Source organism: Pelodiscus sinensis, chromosome 3 (genome assembly GCF_052426305.1).
Source record: "Pelodiscus sinensis isolate ZL-2025 chromosome 3, ASM5242630v1, whole genome shotgun sequence".
NCBI classification, from domain to species: domain Eukaryota; kingdom Metazoa; phylum Chordata; order Testudines; family Trionychidae; genus Pelodiscus; species Pelodiscus sinensis.
This window is the reverse complement of record NC_143054.1, coordinates 121,521,206-121,539,205: the sequence shown is the minus strand read 5'-3', so window position 1 is coordinate 121,539,205 and position 18,000 is coordinate 121,521,206. Positions and strand designations below refer to the sequence as shown.

General features: G+C 40.6%; 2 protein-coding genes across 5 annotated transcripts in view; one reads left to right on the top strand and one right to left on the bottom strand.

Moving 5' to 3' along the window:
• Nucleotides 1-489: 489 nt before the first annotated feature.
• Nucleotides 490-13,115, top strand: TTLL2 (tubulin tyrosine ligase like 2). Of its 4 annotated transcripts, none has more exons than XM_025184565.3 (2): nucleotides 490-594; nucleotides 10,445-13,115. In XM_025184565.3, the coding sequence occupies exon 2, from the start codon at nucleotides 10,462-10,464 to the stop codon at nucleotides 12,127-12,129; it is 1,668 nt and encodes a 555-aa protein (XP_025040350.3). In that variant the 5' UTR covers nucleotides 490-594; nucleotides 10,445-10,461; the 3' UTR covers nucleotides 12,130-13,115. The 4 variants fall into 4 exon arrangements, with proteins under 4 accessions (XP_025040350.3, XP_075780758.2, XP_025040352.2 ...); XM_075924643.2 differs by lacking the exon at nucleotides 490-594 and adding an exon at nucleotides 2,672-3,167; XM_025184567.3 differs by lacking the exon at nucleotides 490-594 and adding an exon at nucleotides 7,499-7,750.
• A 4,298-nt stretch (nucleotides 13,116-17,413) lies between these two features.
• LOC102452998 (uncharacterized) overlaps nucleotides 17,414-18,000 on the bottom strand; it is a 69,400-nt gene continuing 68,813 nt past the window's right edge. The window contains exon 20 of the mRNA XM_075924635.2: nucleotides 17,414-17,655. Within this exon, the coding sequence (XP_075780750.2) occupies nucleotides 17,466-17,655 (190 nt within the window). The 3' untranslated portion in view covers nucleotides 17,414-17,465. The remainder of the gene's footprint in view (nucleotides 17,656-18,000) is intronic.

Sequence of the window (18,000 nt, the reverse complement as noted above, 5' to 3'; positions counted from 1 at the left end):
TTTTTGAGACGAGATCTTCTGAAAAAACTTCTTCCAAAAGAGAGCGTATACACAGCAAAAGCGCATAGAAAAAGCAATCTTCTTTTTTGAAAGATAGCATCCACACTGAATGGACACTATCTCGCATTTAAGCTGTGATTAGTATGGATGGAGTGGCCACCAGAGCACCTGCACTTTTCCCTCTTCCCTCTTCTTTTGAAAGAACTCCCTCTTCCCTGTCTCCACACACCTTTTTCCAAAAGAGCTCTTTCGGAAAAAGACTTTTTCCTCGTAGAAAAAGGTTTACCAATGTTGGAAAAACCCCTCTATTCTTTCGATTTTTTTTGAAAGAACACGATTGCAGTGTGGATGTAAATGAAGATTTTTTGGAAAAACAAATGTTTTTCCGAACAAACTCTGCAGTGTAGACATACCCATAGACACGTCAAGCAATGACATCACAATGGGCCTGCCATTGACACCACAGACTCCAGTTAAAGCTATCAAGTATGAAGCAGACAGGATGCTGCTGGTATTGGGAAATCTCTGAACAGCCTAGGCACAGTCAGAATGGGAAGGATGATTTTGTACATCAGGCTCTGGAGATTTGCTCAGGTACAGACTTGTAATGTGACTTGAGCAAGTCACATAATCTCTCAGTGCCTTTGTCTCACAGACATACTGTAAGGATAAATTCAGGTACTATGGAAATGGGAGCCATAAAAATGCCAAGCGAGACAGTTTATTTGAGTCAGGGCAGAGTGAGGTGAAGCATATGATATTCGTATATGTGAGTAACACAGCTGAGCTGTCTGTCAGAGGCAACAATCAGGCCTGATCTATGAAGCCTGAATTTTTCAATTAGGCCATAGAAGTGCAGGCCCAACAAGTGAGTTAGAAATGTAGCGATTTAGAATTAAATTAATGAACCAAGCCTGTGCTGTAGAACAACTCAAGACATCAAAATATTGGTAGGCAGCTGAGCTGAGGAGGCCTTTGCATTACAGAGGGGAAACAAAGTTACGGTTGGTGTCACCATGGCATGAAGCTTCTGGCCTTCCAGCGGAACATTTCACAAGACTCGCTTTGCTTGGCTGGGTAGCAAGCAGGCAAATCATGTGTGGAATGAACTGAACAGGAGACAGGACTCAGTTGGAACCACCCTTCCCATCAACTCATGCTTGGCTGATGACCAATCTATTATAATGCCACCAACCACAACCATGCTGACACCCCTACGCTTCTCACTCCACCTGTACAAGCTTAATGAGTGCTCATTCTGACAGCACGCTGAGCAATCCCAATATACATAAGCTGCAGGGCTTGAAGATAATGGAAAAATAACCACTAGTTGCCTGGACAGCAAACAGTCTATAAGCAGACTTCTACTAACTGCTGTGCATGACAGATGTTTATCCCATTCAAATACTACACAGGGTCACGGCTTTGCCAGGTGCTCAGCACTTCCAGCTAGAGGCTCAGTTCCCAGGCCACTTTGAAGCCGTAGCTGAGGAGACACCGAAATGGGTAGCAAAGGAGAGGAACTGAATTAGCTGAGGGAGGGAAGCAGAGACTGTACGTCTAGACTACTGAGTTTTGTCGACAAAAGTGGACTTTTGTCAACAAAACTATACCAGCGTCTACACTACCGCTAAGTTCTGTCTACATAACGTCGACAGAACTCAGCAGTTTTGTCGACGCTGGTAAACCTCATTTTACAAGGCATAACACCTTCTGTCGACAGAGTTCTGTCGACAGAAGGTGTTATTGCCTGTAGGGTTGCGTCTAGACTACAGGGTTTTGTCGACAAAGCATCTTGCTTTGTTGACAGAACTGAATGTGTCTAGACGCTCTATGTCGACAGAAGTTTTGTCGACAGATACTGTCGACAAAACTTCTGTCGACAAAACCCTGTAGTCTAGACATACCCTAGATGATGGGAACAGGGGCTATTACCAGATTTTCCTCCCTCTGGGACCTGGTCTCACACTTTATGATCCAGGTGTCCCAGTTGGGTCCAGCTGAGATAAAAGCTTGATATGGAAGCTGGGGGCACTGGTAACAGTCCTGGCCCATGCAGCAGCCACCGGGACCGGAAAAGAAGGGAGGGACCTGGAAGGCAGAAAGCGGTACACCCTACTCTAACCATTGACCTGCTGCTTGGTGAAGAGAGTGAGGGGAAAGAGAAGCTTTGGCAAGGCAAGCTTAAGAGGATGAATCCTCAAGGATCAGTATATTGTTTAAAGCAGATGAATGAACTTTTTAATCCAGGGAGGGCAAATAACTATTGATATCAGTCTTACCGCAGCAGGTGTGAACCTGAATATGAGAAGTGGTGATTTAGGCCTGTATTGGAAGCACTTGTTTACATATATCCAGTGACTCTCACTGCAGGAAGACTCTTAGGCTGTGTCTACACCACCAGATTATTTCAAAATAATAACTCCCAAAATAACTATTTCGAAATAAGCTTATTCCTCTTCACAAGCAGGTATTATTATTTCGAAATGACAAGCCCCTTATTTCAAAATAACAGGTTGGGTAGTGTGGACGCTCACCTTGTTCTTTCAAAATAAGGGGAGTTATTTTGAAATAACTCCTCAGTGTAGACAGGCCCTCGCATATAAAACACAAAGCTATTGAAGCACCACATGAATCCACAAAGGAGAATGAATTTAAAGCAACATAAGCTAAAGTTTGAAATTACTAAGCCAGGCCTTTCACTGTCTTAGTGGCAGTTTTGACAGAGTTAAGGCTGGTTGGCTTTCGCTCATGAAGCTTAAAGGAGAGAAAGAGGAACCCAGGGGCTGCTGACAGAAGTTGAAAGGACTCAATAAAGCACTTCCCCTACTTCCATGATGCTGTCACTCCTTGCCTTTGTATACTGGATTGCTGCTTTGTGTTGCTAGGCAATAAGACTTCAACCCTCATGGCCTGCACTAGACACCCGGGCAAGAAAAACCAATCAGGCAGCTGTAACTGCTGAATCAGGCAGCCTGCAAATCCCCCTTTGGCATTTGCGAGTATAAAAAAGGACTTTCCTTATGTTCGTATTTGAAGTGCATGTTGATATTTAGTGATTTTCCCTGGAGTGCGTGGAGTGTTTCAGCCAACATGCATTATTGATTAGGACAATTACCATGCAGAGAATGCACCTGTCCAGGAGTGCAGATGTACCAGTGGGAGAGGTATGTGCACATTTGAATTGATGAGTACAGTCGTGTGTGTGTTAAGCACTTTCTAGTCCTTGTCCTTTCTTATGAAAGAAGCACTTTATACAGGAAAACACACCCTGTGAAAATGATTTCATTCCCAGCTTCTGATGGCAAAGGTCTGGAGGACATATAGCAGGGAGTGAGAGCATAAGGGTTAGAGAAGCCTTCTTTGTTTCGTACCATACTCACAGAGATGTAATGATTTGTAAGATGCTGAATTCAACTGCATTTCAATTGGAGGAAAAAGAAGCGGGAGGCTTTTTGTATGTCTCTCTCTATCTTTTTTAATAGCATAAGGTGCCAATAAACAAATATTTAGTACGCACTTGTCTGAAATATCTTTTGTCTGTCATAAAATAGATTTTTCAATATTAATTCAAACAGATCGCAGATATTGCTAGATTTGATGCCACAAAAACTTTTTTTTTGTTCAAAGAAAATCAGTTATCTGAGTTAGCCCAGATGCCTCTTTGAAGCTGTGTTTTAGTCCAATACAAGTTATAGGGACCAATATGGAGTAACCAGGTCATATTCAATAGCCTGGTATTAGATTAGATGGTCAGATGGTCTGTGGGACAGGAGAGATGGATGAACAGTGGATTTTTGATTCATTAACAATTTCAAAAAGTTTTAAAAATCCATATTTGGCCACACTAAAATAAAAAAAAAATTGGGGGCAAATTGAAAATTAATGAATTAATTGGGCCCAAATGAAACATTTTAACTAAATAAAAACCTTTTATTTAAATTTTGACCATTTTAAAATGTTTTAGAATTTTAAAAATAAAATTAAGACTATTTTGAAACAAAATTATTTCAAACTGTAAAATTGAAATGTTCAAATTTAAAATGAAATTTTAAAATTAAACCCATGTACTAGCATTACCATTTCAATGCTTTCATCAGCATACAGTGATTTGGCACTGAGATATTGCAGCACAAATATTTTTTTATTTAAAATGCAAAGAAATACATTAACCGTCAGATACCACTTTGTGAAAACTCTGGACAGATTATAAGTTGTGTTCTTTATATCTGAAATCATTTTATTGTTTTTGCACTCAATATACAGTAGGGACTGAGTTTCCAAGTACTTTGGTGTTGATATTTCCTATGTTTAGGCTTTGGGAAGAACTTGTCTTTTCAAGCAACTTCCTCCTAAGTGCGTTAATGGTAAGAAAGGTTTTCTATTGACACAACCTGACCTGAGCAAACCACTGTCAACAGCTCTATTGTTTATGTATTGTGAACAGCCAATAATGAGTAATGTGTGTTTTAGCTAAGACTCCATGGTGCCCTTCAATGAAAGGTTGCTAGTAGCATTACTGATTAGTGCATGAGACACTTGCACAACTAACAGCAATATTTACGATGACTCAGATGTTAATCATAGTGAATTCAGTTAAATGTTATTTGGAATCTAGTATTCCTTGTCAGGGATCAGAGACAGAGCCTAGAATTCTTACAATGGGAATGTTTCTCTGTTTCTTTGCAGGGGTTTTTAAATGGATGATTAATAGGCATCTATGAAGGAGATTGCATAAGAAAGAGTGGACTTTTAAGTAGTAATAGAGAGATAGCCGTGTTAGTTTGATCTTGCTAAAACAAAAGGAAAAACTATGTAGCACTTTAAAGGCTAAAGTGCCAGACCTACTTCCTCAGATCATATTCTGGAAGAGAACTGGCATGACCATATATACCAAAGGAATACAATGGAAAAAGTGAACATATTATTAAACTGACAAATCAATACAGAAGGTGGGGTGAGGGAGAGGCTTTCTGCTATGTATATTGGACAGACTTCTCAAACACTTTGCCAAAAGAATTAATGCCCACAAATCAGACATCTTCACAAAGAAAAACCAGTTGCTTTTCATTTTCACCTACCTGGACATAGTCTTAACAACCTTACTACATGCATCTTACTTCAAAGAGACTTTAACACCAGATTACAGAGGGAAACTATATAATTTTCTTTCATGCTTAAATTTGACACTTTACGAATGGGTCTTAACAAAGATGCTAATTTATCTTAACCATTACAAAGACAGCTTCCCCACTTATCACCCCTGATTAGCCATTCATTGACTCATAAATAGCTATTCCCTCCCTCTCTCTCTCTCACCCCACCATCTGTACTATATCTGATTTGTCAGTTTAATAATGTGTTCACTTTTTTCATTGTATTCCTTTGGTATATATGGTCATGCCAATTCTCTTCCAGAATATGATCTGAGGAAGTGGATCATATGAAAGCTCAGCACCTATTAAACCATCTCATTAGTCTTTAAAGTGCTGCATAGTCCTTTCTTTTGTTTTGAAATTTTAAGGAAGAAGATGGAGGCAAAGACACTAACAAACATGCATTTACATTACTAGGGGCTGTGATGCCAATGTGTGTTCTGTCCAGCAGTGTAAAGAGAACCAAAAACAGTCATTAATGGGCTGCTTTCCCATATCCAAATAAATCCACTTACATCACTATTGCTTTAGTACCCATACATTGTTCCCCTCAATCCCATCTCCAGGGACTCTGCCTTATGTGTGGGAGAGGAGAAATTCCTGAATCACCCAATTGTGCTCAGAGAGGGGTGTCCTCAGTCCAAACTGAGGCCTGGCTGAATATCATCTCTGGCTCAAAGACAACAGAAGTTATAAGTTAGCTGAAAAACAGGAGACAAAATATTCCTTTATTTAGTAACTAATTTGTTTTACTATAAATAGTGGTAACTAAAGGATTACACATCCCTAGTTCATGGTCTCTGCTATACTGTTTCTCCTTGTCCCCTTTCAATAGGGTTCACACTATTCTTCACCTTCCCTTCACTTCTCCCTAGTCCCTCCCACTTGTAAACAGCTATTTTCCTACCACATGTGGGTGGTGCCGTAGGGGAAACCAGACATTCTCTCTATGCACGCTCCAGTCCTTGGGCCTTCCTGCAGAGTAGTTGTCTGACTCAAACACCAATTGTGCTGCTGACCAGGACCACTTCCAGTGATGTCTGTCTCTGGTTAGAACGCCCTGGGTTTTGCCCAACCTCCAGTCTCGGTTCAGATGCTTGCTCACTGGGAAGCAGCACTGTTGCTACTGCCTTCCCAAGAGCTCTCCCAGCTTAGCTGCCCTGCCTCTCAGATTCCTCCCTTGACTGAGCTACAGAATCGGCCTTTCACTCTGGCCCCCTCTCCCCAGAAGCCCTGGCTCCAGTCCCATGCTCTGTGCAGAAAGTAAAATCTGAGTTCTTCCTAAAGACCTTATTCATCCTGTGGCACATTGCTCATGACTCAGGTACCATTGCAGATAACTCCACACCATATGTTCCTGTTCCAAGTTGCAACAGTGAAATTCCCTAAGGGTGTGTCTAGACTACATGTAGATGAGTTTACTAGACATAGCAAAATGAAGCGGCGATTTAAATAATTGCCGCTTCATTTACATCAAAATGGCCGCCGCGCTGGGCCGATCAGCTGTTTGTCAGCACAACGTGGTAGTCTAGACGGGGATCAACCGACCCCAGATCCTTTTGTCGTCAGATCCTGTATTAAGGGATCTGACGACAAAGGGATCTGGGGTCGGTTGATCCCCGTCTAGACTACCGTGCTATGCCGACAAACAGCTGATCGGCCCAGCACGGCGGCCATTTTGATGTAAATGAAGTAGCGATTATTTAAATCGCCGCTTCATTTTGCTATGTCTAGTAAACTCATCTACATGGCTCTGTCGATGGAGTCATGTAGTCTAGACATACCCTAGGATACACAAGGGTTAAAAGTCTCAGCCAAAGATACTTATTGTGCTGAGGTGACAGTACCAGTTGTCATACCAGTTGTCAAAAGCACAATGCTCAGGTAACCAACACATATATATTGGACAAGATTGTCACTGAATATTTGCAGTAGGACAGGAAATGCTTTTCCCATCCTGCAAGAATTTTTTATGTTTTTAATTTTTTTCCCCCATCCTGAATCAGCACAAAAAAGCAAAATCTTGAAAATTTTGGTGGACTTGAAAATCTCAAAAATATTTCAAATCAGGGCAATTGAGACATTTCATTTCAAATGTGCCTTTTCTTTTCAATTGAAAAAAGGCAACTTTTCATTAATTTAGATTTTTTTTTTCAAAAATATTTCAAAACAGGAAATTTCTCATGCCGTTTTCTGTGAAAAGCTTCAGTTTTGACAAGTTGCCATTTCCCCATAAATATTCCATCACAGGAAGGGAGGGGTGAGAGAAGGGAATGCTGTGAGGTGTGACATGCCTCCTAGGTTTCTATGGAGATTTGGAATGTATGGAATTTACACGCTGGGGATTGTTTAAAAAGTTGAGCATTTAAAACCCCAAGGGGAAAAATTCTCAGACTTAAAAAATATATTAAGAAATCAGTCCAAAAACTGGTTGAGCAATGGACTGATGTCCATGCCTGGGAAATGTTAAAAGAGTTGGGATTAGGAATTTTTTTCTTCTTTTTTCTAACGTTGTTACATCCCAAGGCTAAATTTAATGTCTGTCCCTAGAGGCCCCATCCTGAGGGACTTCAGAGCGTGGAGTGTTAAAATAGGTAAGGTCTTAGGGCATGGATTTTGATGGTGGAGATGATGCCTTGTAGAACTGCTTTCCCCCAACTGAAGCCTTTCACCCTTTCTAAATGTAGAGTAGCTTCTGCAGCAAGTTTTGGGGAAGGGCAGAATATTGCCACAGAAGCAGCAATACTCCCTAAGGCAGATATCCCATAGTATTTTGTCCCCTCCACAGATAGCAGGGGCAACAGGGACTTCAAGTTATGTCCCCTTTCTTTATAGTTAGAAGGAATTGGTATGTGCATGCGTGGTCAGAGGGTGGGTATGGGGTGTCTTATTTAAAAGTTAATAGTTCTGTTAATAGCTAATTTCCCCAGGAAACAAAAAGAATTCAAATCCATTTCCAATTCAAAGGAGCTGGCGGATATTATATGATGAATCTGCAATGAGTTTTCTGAAATGGGGTATCATTTATTACTCTATGAGATGATTTACATACCACAGGAGAGTATTAACTCATTTGCAGGAGGAAAATGGGGAGAGCAAGAGTGTATGGAGCTCTTCAGGAAGGTGGAAAAGTTTCATTGGTAACAGGGAAGTATTAAACAACAAATGATCTGGTAGCACTTTATAGACTATCAAAACATGTAGATGGCATTATGAGCTTTAGTGGGCATATCCCATTTCTTCAGATGACTGGAGTTATGAGGAGGGGATATGAAAACTGGAAATAAATAGGAGAGGGGAAGAGAAAGGAAAGAGGAAGGGGGTGGGGTTGGGGGTGGGGAAGGGCATCATTAAGTATATCAAAAATGGGTACTTAAACCTAAGCAGATAAAGATCAAAGTCAATAGATAGATTGCTGAGACAGGAAGGATACTGCTCAGAAAGCTGTTTGCACCTTCAGTGGTAGAGTCCCCACCAGCCTATATCTCAATTTAGTCCATTAGCATGTGAATTGAATTTGTGGATGTACTGTAATTCCAAGCTTTCCCTGTGGCTTTGGCTTGAAGAACTGGCTTGTGCCAAGACCACCACCTGCAGGTCTGTCAGAGTGTGGTTAGGCAAGCAGAAATGTTTTCCAATTGGTTTTTGTGTGTTCCTTTTACGTATATCCGATTTGTGTCCATTGATTCTTTCCCGCAGAGACCATCCAGTCTGTCCAATATATATAGCAGAGCGGCACTGGTGGCATTTGATGGCATAGATCAAATTACTAGATGTACAGTCAAATGACCCTTTGATTTTGTGGCTTATGTTGTTTGCTCTCGTGATGAATTTGTGTAGATATGTGGGCAGAGTTGGCATCTTTTTTGGTTGCAGGGCTGAGTTCCTGGAGGCTTATGATGTGTTTGTGTGGCATGGTTATCAGAAAGAATGTGTTTCAGGTTAGGAGGTTCTCTGTAAGCAAGAATAGGTTTTTCTCCTAAGGCCTCTGAGAGTGAGGGATCATTTTCCAAGATGGGTGGTAGATTGTGTATAATGCGTTGGAGGGATCTGAGTTGTGGACTGTAGCTAACAACAAGAGGAGTTCTGTTATTTTTTCTTTTGGGTCTGTCTTTAAGTAGTTTGTGTCTGGGTGTTTTTTTGGCTCTGTCAATTTGTTTTTTCACTTCCCCAGGTGGGTATTTCAGTTTTATAAATGCTCTGTAAAGATCTTGTAGGTGATTGTCCCCGTCTGTGAGGTCAGAGCAAATCCGGTTGTTTCCTAGGGCTTGGCACTGTACAATCAACTGAAAAATGTGTCTGGGATGGAAGCTGGAAGCGTGAAGGTAAGCGTGGCGGTCGGTGGGTTTCCAATATAGGGTGGTTGAAATTTGTCCATTATTTAACTGTACTGTAATATCCAGGAAGTAGATTTCCCTTGTGGACTGGTCTAGGCTGAGGTTGATAGTAGGGTGGAGGTTGTTGAAATCCTTGTGGAATTCTTCAAGAGTCTCTTTTCCGTGGGTCCATATGATGATGTCATTGATGTAGCGTAAGTAAAGTAGCGGTGTTAGGGGGCAAGAGTTGAGAAAACGTTGTTCAAGGTCAGCCATAAAGATGTTGGCATATTGTGGTGCCATGTGAGTGCCCGTGGCTGTGCCGCTGATTTGGAGATAGAAATTGTTTCTGAATTGGAAGTAGTTGTGGGTGAGGACAAAGTCGCAAAGCTCTGTAATCAGGCTAATGGAGTCTTTCAATTGACTTCACTGGATTTTGGATCAGATCCTAAGATCTTGACTACACTAGGGTTTTTCTCAGAGATGGGTTAGATAACATGGTAAACTACACTGCAATTATTGGGAATTATGGGTCCCAAATTACTAGTGTAGACAAGATCTAATAGGGGAAGTTATGATTATTGTGCTGAACAATGACATTGTGAAATAACAGAATGATAATATTCATGAAGTGCAAAATCATCAGACTACAGCACAAGCCAAATACTGTTAAGGTTGGCCACAAAAATTAAAAAGCAAAGCACAAAAAAATATGGACATTTAATTTTATACAGACAGCAATGTTTCATGATGTTTTAATGTTTTCTGAAACCAAGATCTTGTACATGAGGCTCATACAATTGCTCTTTCAGCAGTAAATAAAGCTTTTGATTCCATTTTTCTTTTGCAATTTGCACATTTATGGCAGAAAGAACCATGGGAGAGAGAGGCTTTGGGGATGCCAAGATCTAAATGATGAGCTCCATGGCAATCATTTATTGATTTATTTTCCTCTTGATAATTCTTTTTCAGAAAATAATGGCCACACAATGGCATCGGACCATGATGCAGAAGACATCCTAAAGCCTCTGGTCTTCCGGCTCCATGAAAACGTTCCTAAAGCAGTCCGTGAGGTCTTATTGGAACGAGGATGGAGTGAATTTGACGAACAAGAGCAAGATGAAGCAGACTGGAATCTGTACTGGCAGAACTCCCCTTTCCGTATGACTGACCACCGCAGCATTAAACCATGGCAGAGGCTGAATCATTATCCAGAAACAGCCAGGATCACAAGGAAAGACTATCTGGCAAGGCATTTGAAACGCATGAAAGGAATTTATGGACCATCTCTTTATGAGTTTAGTCCAGTGGCATTCATCATGCCTAACGACTATGTCAAGTTTATGGCAGAATATACCAAGGAGAGACAGGCACTGGGCAGAAAGCCAAGCTACTGGATTTGCAAGCCTGTGGCTCTGTCTCGTGGAAGGGGCATACTCATTTTCCAGGACATTAAAGACTTTGTATATGATTGCATGGTCATTGTGCAGAAGTACATTAGTAATCCTTTGCTTATTTCTGGGTACAAATGGGATCTCCGCCTCTATGTCTGTGTCACCAGTTTTTGCCCCCTTACCATTTACACTTACGAAGAAGGACTGGTGAGGTTTGCCACTGAGAAGTATGACCTCGGTTCTCTGGACAATGTCTACGCCCACCTGACAAACACAAGCATCAATAAATTTGGAGCCTCATACAAAAAAAATAAAGAAGGGATCGGCCGTGGCTGCAAATGGACATTCAGCAAATTTCGATCTTACCTACGCAGCCATGAGGTGGATGACCTGCTGCTGTGGCGGAGAATAAACAACATTGTAATGCTGACCCTGCTTGCAGTAACCCCATCTGTTCCCTTAACTTCCAATTGCTTTGAGCTGTTTGGGTTTGACATTCTGATAGATGACAAATTCAAACCATGGCTTTTAGAGGTCAACTACAGCCCAGCCTTGCACCTAGACTGTTCCATAGACACAACAGTGAAAAAGAGACTTCTCCATGATATCATTGAATTGCTAAATTATAAGCAAACTGACACCTTGAGAGAAAACAAAGGGGCCAGCACTAAATCTTCCTATGCTGGTAGAACACACATCCGCTTGACTACACAGAATGAAATTGCAACTGATGATTCTCCTGATTTCCTTGCTTCTAAGCAAGAGAGTGAATGCACTGCCACTTCTGCAGTACAGTCGCTCTTAGATGTTGCAAGAGGTTCATTTAAAAAGGGGGCCATAGCAATGGGGAAAATGTCCAGAACACAACCCAGGAAAACACTAACCTCACAGCTCCGGGAAAGGATGAATAAGCCAAAACCATCTTCGCAATCAAAAGCTGCATCTAAAAGCAAACAGCTACCAGGCGCTAGACATTCTCCACATGCGTCTGTCCAAGTCACCCATTGGTTACCTACCACTGAATCGTTCAATTACAAATTAACTATTCCTCCATATTTTGTTTCCGCTAAAGACAAAAGGCCCTTCCCTCGGATAGGTGATTTTGTCCTTATATTTCCTTTCAACGATGCGGCACTTGAGGCGTCCAGAAATGGAATAGATATAAAAAGCATCATACATGAAATACACAAGTTAATGAGCAAACAGTTACCTCTTGAACAGCAGAATGTAAAGAAGAGAAAAGATTATTTATCTTTTAGATAATTCAGTGGATGTTAGGATATAAGCTGCAACACAACAAAAGCATATGATGATAATCAGAGATGAATGAAGCTGGGCCATTAGGTGGTGCTTTAGCCTGAAGATAGTAGATATGTGCTGAAGTCATCTCAGAAATAGGGATCTTTCAAAAGCACAGCAATTTGAAAGTGTCTTTTGTAATTTAAACAATGACCCTAGTATATTTTTTTAAATAAAAGAATGAATTGAATATTTAATTTCCATTCTGCCTCTAAAATAGTCCCTACATGGAAATACGAAGTTGTATATTCTTTCATAAGTTTTTAAAATGTCAATCCTTCCTTTTGTTTATGAGCCATTTATTCATCCCTGCCTTTCATAGCCAAGATCTTTTTTTTTTCCTGCTGGGGAAGCTTTAGAACTATACATGGTTGATTAGTTTACCACCTAAAGCATGCAACTTAGGTATCAATGTCCCATAGTTTACAGTGTTATTTATAGCCATAAAACTATTAAGGCTTTTTAAGAATTCAGTACACTGAGTCTGATACACTGAGCTCTTGGGCTTTCACTTCCACAAACTGACTATGTGCTGTGTGAAGAAATACCATTCAAATAGAATTACATTAATTTCTCTCAATAAGGGGTTTCTGCAGAAATTCTTATAAAATGCAATTTCAAAAATATCCTACATCCTATTCCAGCCTGGTTTTCAAATCTCGGTCTCAAACTGTAAACAAAGAATCCCCAACTGTCTTTGTCAAGTAGAAAATACTATAATTCAGTCTCCCAAGGCAACAGAGAAATGTAATATTGGAGCTTGGATGTGAACAGCAAGTGCCATTCTAGGATCACCAGATAACATCTCTCTCTCATAGATACAATACATTATATACCTGCTGGGGCTTTCCTCATGTGAATCAGTTACTCAGTTTTGTTATGCCATAATTTTGTTGCCTTACATTAGACAGCTGGTGTAAAACTTTTTGTGCAATAAACTGAGTAGGGAGAAAAAAAACAACAACAAAAAAACAAAAACCATTAACATTGAATTGAAGTTTTTGTTTGATTTCCTGTCTAAGCCATTTGATTTCCTGGTACAGCTCTACTGCCACCAACTGTCTGTCTGCCCATAACTGCATCTGCTATATAGGGCCCTGACAAATTCATGGCCATGAAAAACACATCACAGCCTTTGAAATCTGCCCCCGCCACAAAAACACGCAAGAAGAAGTCTATAGCCAGCCAAGTTAAGGACAACAAGAACAAGTTTTTAAAATATATTAGGAACACAAAGGGTTTGTCTAGACTACAAGGTTTTACAAAAAAAAAAGTGGCCTTTAAAAAAAAAAAAAACTTCACTTGCATCTAGACTGCTGCCACGTTCTTTCAAATTAAATTGAAAGAACGCGGCAGTTTTTTCGACTGCAGAAAACCTCATTTTACAAGGAAGAACAAAAAAAGCGTTCTTGAATGCAAACAGGGCTTTTTCGAAAGAGAGCATCTAGACTGCCTGGGTGCTCTCTTTCGAAAAAGCAGCTTGCTTTTTCAAAAGAAGTGATTGCAGTCTAGATGCTCTCTTTTGAAAAAGCCTCTTTCAAAAGAGGCTTGTAGTCTAGACGTAGCCATAGACTCCTAACAATGGAACTGGTGACTTACTAGATGGAAATAGTAGAATTATCAATAATAATGCCAAAAAAGGAAAAGTGTTCAATAAATATTTCTGTTTTGTGTTTAGGGGAAAACACATAATATTGATATTTTAAATCATCAAGTCCAGATAAGTTGTGCTCAAGAAATTCAAAAGAGCTGGCTGAGGAACTTGCTGAAGCATTAATGCTGGTTTTCCATAAGTCTTCAATAAGGCTAAGATTATGTCATGGAGGTCACAAAATCCATGACTTCCAGTGATCTCTGTGACTTGGGGCCCCTCCCACAGCTAACCAAAAATTGTTATGTGATTGTTCTTATTTAAATGTGCCTATGGTGACAGTGCACTCTGTAAGTGAAATAATGATGTTTACACTGTGGTACACAAAGAGATGCAACTCCTCAAGTAATCAGGCTCTATAGAGTTTTACAGTACAAAGTCCAGCACCTTGAATTGGACCTAGAAGTAAATGTGAGTCCAATTAAGTCATCAAAAACTCATGTAAAATATTACCTGTGAGTAATGCACATCTAATAGTTATATAGCTGCATTATCTGCTATCAAACTTCTACATGGTCTTCATGTATAGGCTCACATAGATGCAAAATACATTGCCAGGCAGCTCCCTGTGTATCTTGAGCCCCTGACTGGGTGGGGCTCATTAAGCACCTGGGGGGGGGGGGGGGGCTGTGTTGCCTCACAGCTCCTTAGAGGGAACCTTGGCATAAAGAGTTTTATTTTTTTTACAGTTCATTCATGGAGTCAGAGACGTGTCCGTTGGAAGGCATTTCATTGACAACAATAAACATATATGGTACATCTCTCTACACTTTCAGAGAATAAATAAAAGCTGTGATAAATGCATACATCTGATTTTAAACAACCCATGGGCTTGTCTAGACATAGTGTGAGCAGAGCGCTATGAACAAAAGTTATATATTCAATCTGTGTAAAGCTTACATTTAGTGGAGAAACGCATGTTTGCAAATAGATTAGTGGCCAAAGTTCCAAAAGTTCCAAAGTTCTGCCCATGATTCTGTGTGCACCTGCCTTGCTAAAATGTAATACCCATTCAAATCAGGAACTACCATGCCCACATACAGCCTAATCCCACGCTATAGAAGCCAGAGGGAATTTTGCCATTGATTTCAATGGAAGCTGGATCAGCCCCATTCTTATGCACAACCACAACCCTGATTTATGCAGGGATAAGCAGGGCCCACATACTTTCTAAATTTCAGCCTCTGGGTATATCCCATATGTGCTACATAGGTGAGGAACCATGGATCTGATCCTGAAAAGAAATGAGTGCCTCTAGTAAGATCAGCGGGAGTTGAGAGTGCTCAGAAATAAACAGGTACAAGCCACATATAAATAAGACTATTCCTCATTCTGCTGCGGATTATGATTTATGGCACAACCAAGCAGATTTCCATATACTTAATCAAGATTTAAGGGTAAAAATGACAAACGTAAATTACAAAAAATGTCCGCAATACCCGTAAATCTAATTGAATGCAGCGTTTCAATGACAGCTTTGCTGTGATGGTTATTGGGAAAAAAACACTTAGTCTTGTTTCAACCTTTATGTAGCAGCATGGTAGATCAGTCTCTTTCAAGAAATCTTTTTAGATTTCTGTAATAAGTTGCTCTTTGCAAATCCACAGAAATGGATTAAAGATTACAATAGTGAAAGGCATAAAATTCTAAACAGTTTATTTTACACATAGGGAGTAAAAGGAAAAAAAAAAAAGATGTTATCACAACCAAATTACAGAATGTATTAATCATCAAATACTTATAAAAGAGTAATTACATTTTTATACATTGTAGTCTGGGATCAATATTAATGGGAAATAACTTGTTTCGTACACTTTCTCTCTAGTCAGACTATGTTTTCCAGACTGCAAAATAATTTGAATGCAAATTTGTATCCCAAGCTGCAAGAAACAAAACGGAGAAATGAAGAATTGCAGAATTTTGCAATTATTTTACACTTGCATGCGAGGAAAGAATAAAGGTAGGCTGCTAGATGAGAGTGCAAGAGTTTACACATGTATTTTTGTGCTTGAGTAAAAACAAAATTAAATAATGCTGAAGAGAGAAAGACTGAGGATAGGTCTACACTGCAAAGAAAAGTTGGAAAAAGATATGCATTTTTCCACTTTTTTTCCAAAAGAGGCTTTTCTGAAAAAGCCTCTGGTATCCCAGAAAAGCTCTTCAGTGCAGACATAGCCAGCCAGCCAGCCAGACAAATTAACTAGAAATATTTGTAAAATTAACTACATCAGTTCAGAACTTCATGGAGTGTAAATCAACATGGCTCTATTAAAGTCTGGGGAACTGGACCATGATCTTTAGATTTTTACTTAATAAACTGCATTCGCATTAATTATTTTATTTAATGCAGCATGTCTGGGAGGCATCTACCATGCTGAATAATAAAAACAATAGTTTTTGCATTTATATTGTGTTTTTCATTCCACAGGATCTCAATGTGCCTTACAAGTATGGGGCTTACATATAATGCCATTGAAATGCAGACACTGCTGGGATAGACAGAGGAGCCAACTGGTATCCAAGTAAGGGGAAAGGAAATTTTGGGCAAGGTCAGCAAGCATACACAGAAAGTACCATTAGTTGGTTCATTTCTGTTCAGGGCAGGTTTGAGTACAGTTTTAGAAGCCTTGTTCAAGAAACACCCTCCCAGTAAACTGTAGTTCAACCAAAATTCAGTGAATGCAAGTAGAATTCAATCCTACATATCTGCTGGGAATGGGAACACGTGGTCCATGGGAATCCAGACATATCAAATCATATGCTCAGTCTCTTAATCCATTGGTTCTTCCTTACACCTGGTGGAGGAAGTGAAATGTCGATTGACATCTCCTTGTGACCACATGGGTGAAAGTAGCTCCAATGTAAGATACACTGACTGCTGCAGGAGATAGGCAGGTTTCTGGCTTTCCTTGAGGCACATGACATTCATTTATAATTTTAGAGAACACAACTCATTGTGAGCCTGATCCTTAATTAACTTTGATAGACATTGTGGGTACTCAGGCCCACTTACAGTCAGGCCCTAATTCTTTCAAGGAACCAAAAGCTAGGCAAAGAGACAAGAGAAAAAAACATATCAGACTGCTGCACTTCCACAGGATACAGCTATCTACACTGTAAAATAATAACAAATCTCAACCACAAAGGGTATGTCTACACTACTCCGCTAGTTCGAACTAGCGGGGTAATGTAGGCATACCGCAATTGCAAATGAAGCCTGGGATTTGAATTTCCCGGGCTTCATTTGCATAAGTGGGGCGCCGCCATTTTTAAGTCCCCGCTCGTTCGAACCCCGTGCCGCGCAGCTACACGCGGCACGAACTAGGTAGTTCGAACTAGGCTTCCTAGTTCGAACTACCGTTACTCATCGTGGAATGAGGAGTAACGGTAGTTCGAACTAGGAAGCCTAATTCGAACTACCTAGTTCGTGCCGCGTGTAGCTGCACGGGACGGGGTTCGAACGAGCGGGGATTTAAAAATGGCAGCACCCCGCTTATGCAAATGAAGCCCGGGAAATTCAAATCCCGGGCTTCATTTGCAATTGCAGTATGCCTACATTACCCTCCTATTTCGAAATAGGAGGGTAGTGTAGACACATCCAAACTGGCTTACATGACCCACATACAACCCTGCAACTCGAAGAGATGAATCACTTCTTATTAAGGATGATATTGCCCTCTCTGTCTTTGATTCGAACCCGTCCAGAAGAATACTTTGTTTCCTGTTGGCCACTGGAGTACACTGTCTTTATAGTGCCATCGGGGTATTCCCTCCTCTTGAACTGTGATGTGTAAATCTCCCTCTGCCCGTTACTGAACATCACCATTTTATCGCCATTCCTGAAAGAAATGACAATTGAAAAAGCAGTTTGCCATGCACAAAGACCCAAGTTCCTTACGGGGACATAACATATCCTGACCAGGAGCAGTGGAAACTCCCTAAAAGTGGAGGAGGATGCACCATTGCCTTAAACTATGGTCCCTGCTCCTCCACATCACTGCTTCTCCCAAGACTTTGCCCTTGCACTACTCCTTCCCCTGAGGCCCCGTTCCTGCTCCACCTGTTGCCCTCAAACCCCGCCTGCTGCTCACTCCACTCCACCTCGTCAGTTGCCCTTATGGCTGGTAAAAAAACAATGGGGCCATGTCCCGATCCCGAGAGAGACTCCAGCAGGGAAAATACAC

Bases quoted from the DNA above. Each gene is read 5' to 3' on its own strand.
- TTLL2 (XM_025184567.3), top strand. From the start codon at position 7,693: ATGTCTGTCCCTAGAGGCCCCATCCTGAGGGACTTCAGAGCGTGGAGT. The intron at 7,751-10,444 runs GTAAGGTCTTAG...ATTCTTTTTCAG, and splicing joins AGCGTGGAGTGTTAAAATAG to AAAATAATGGCCACACAATG.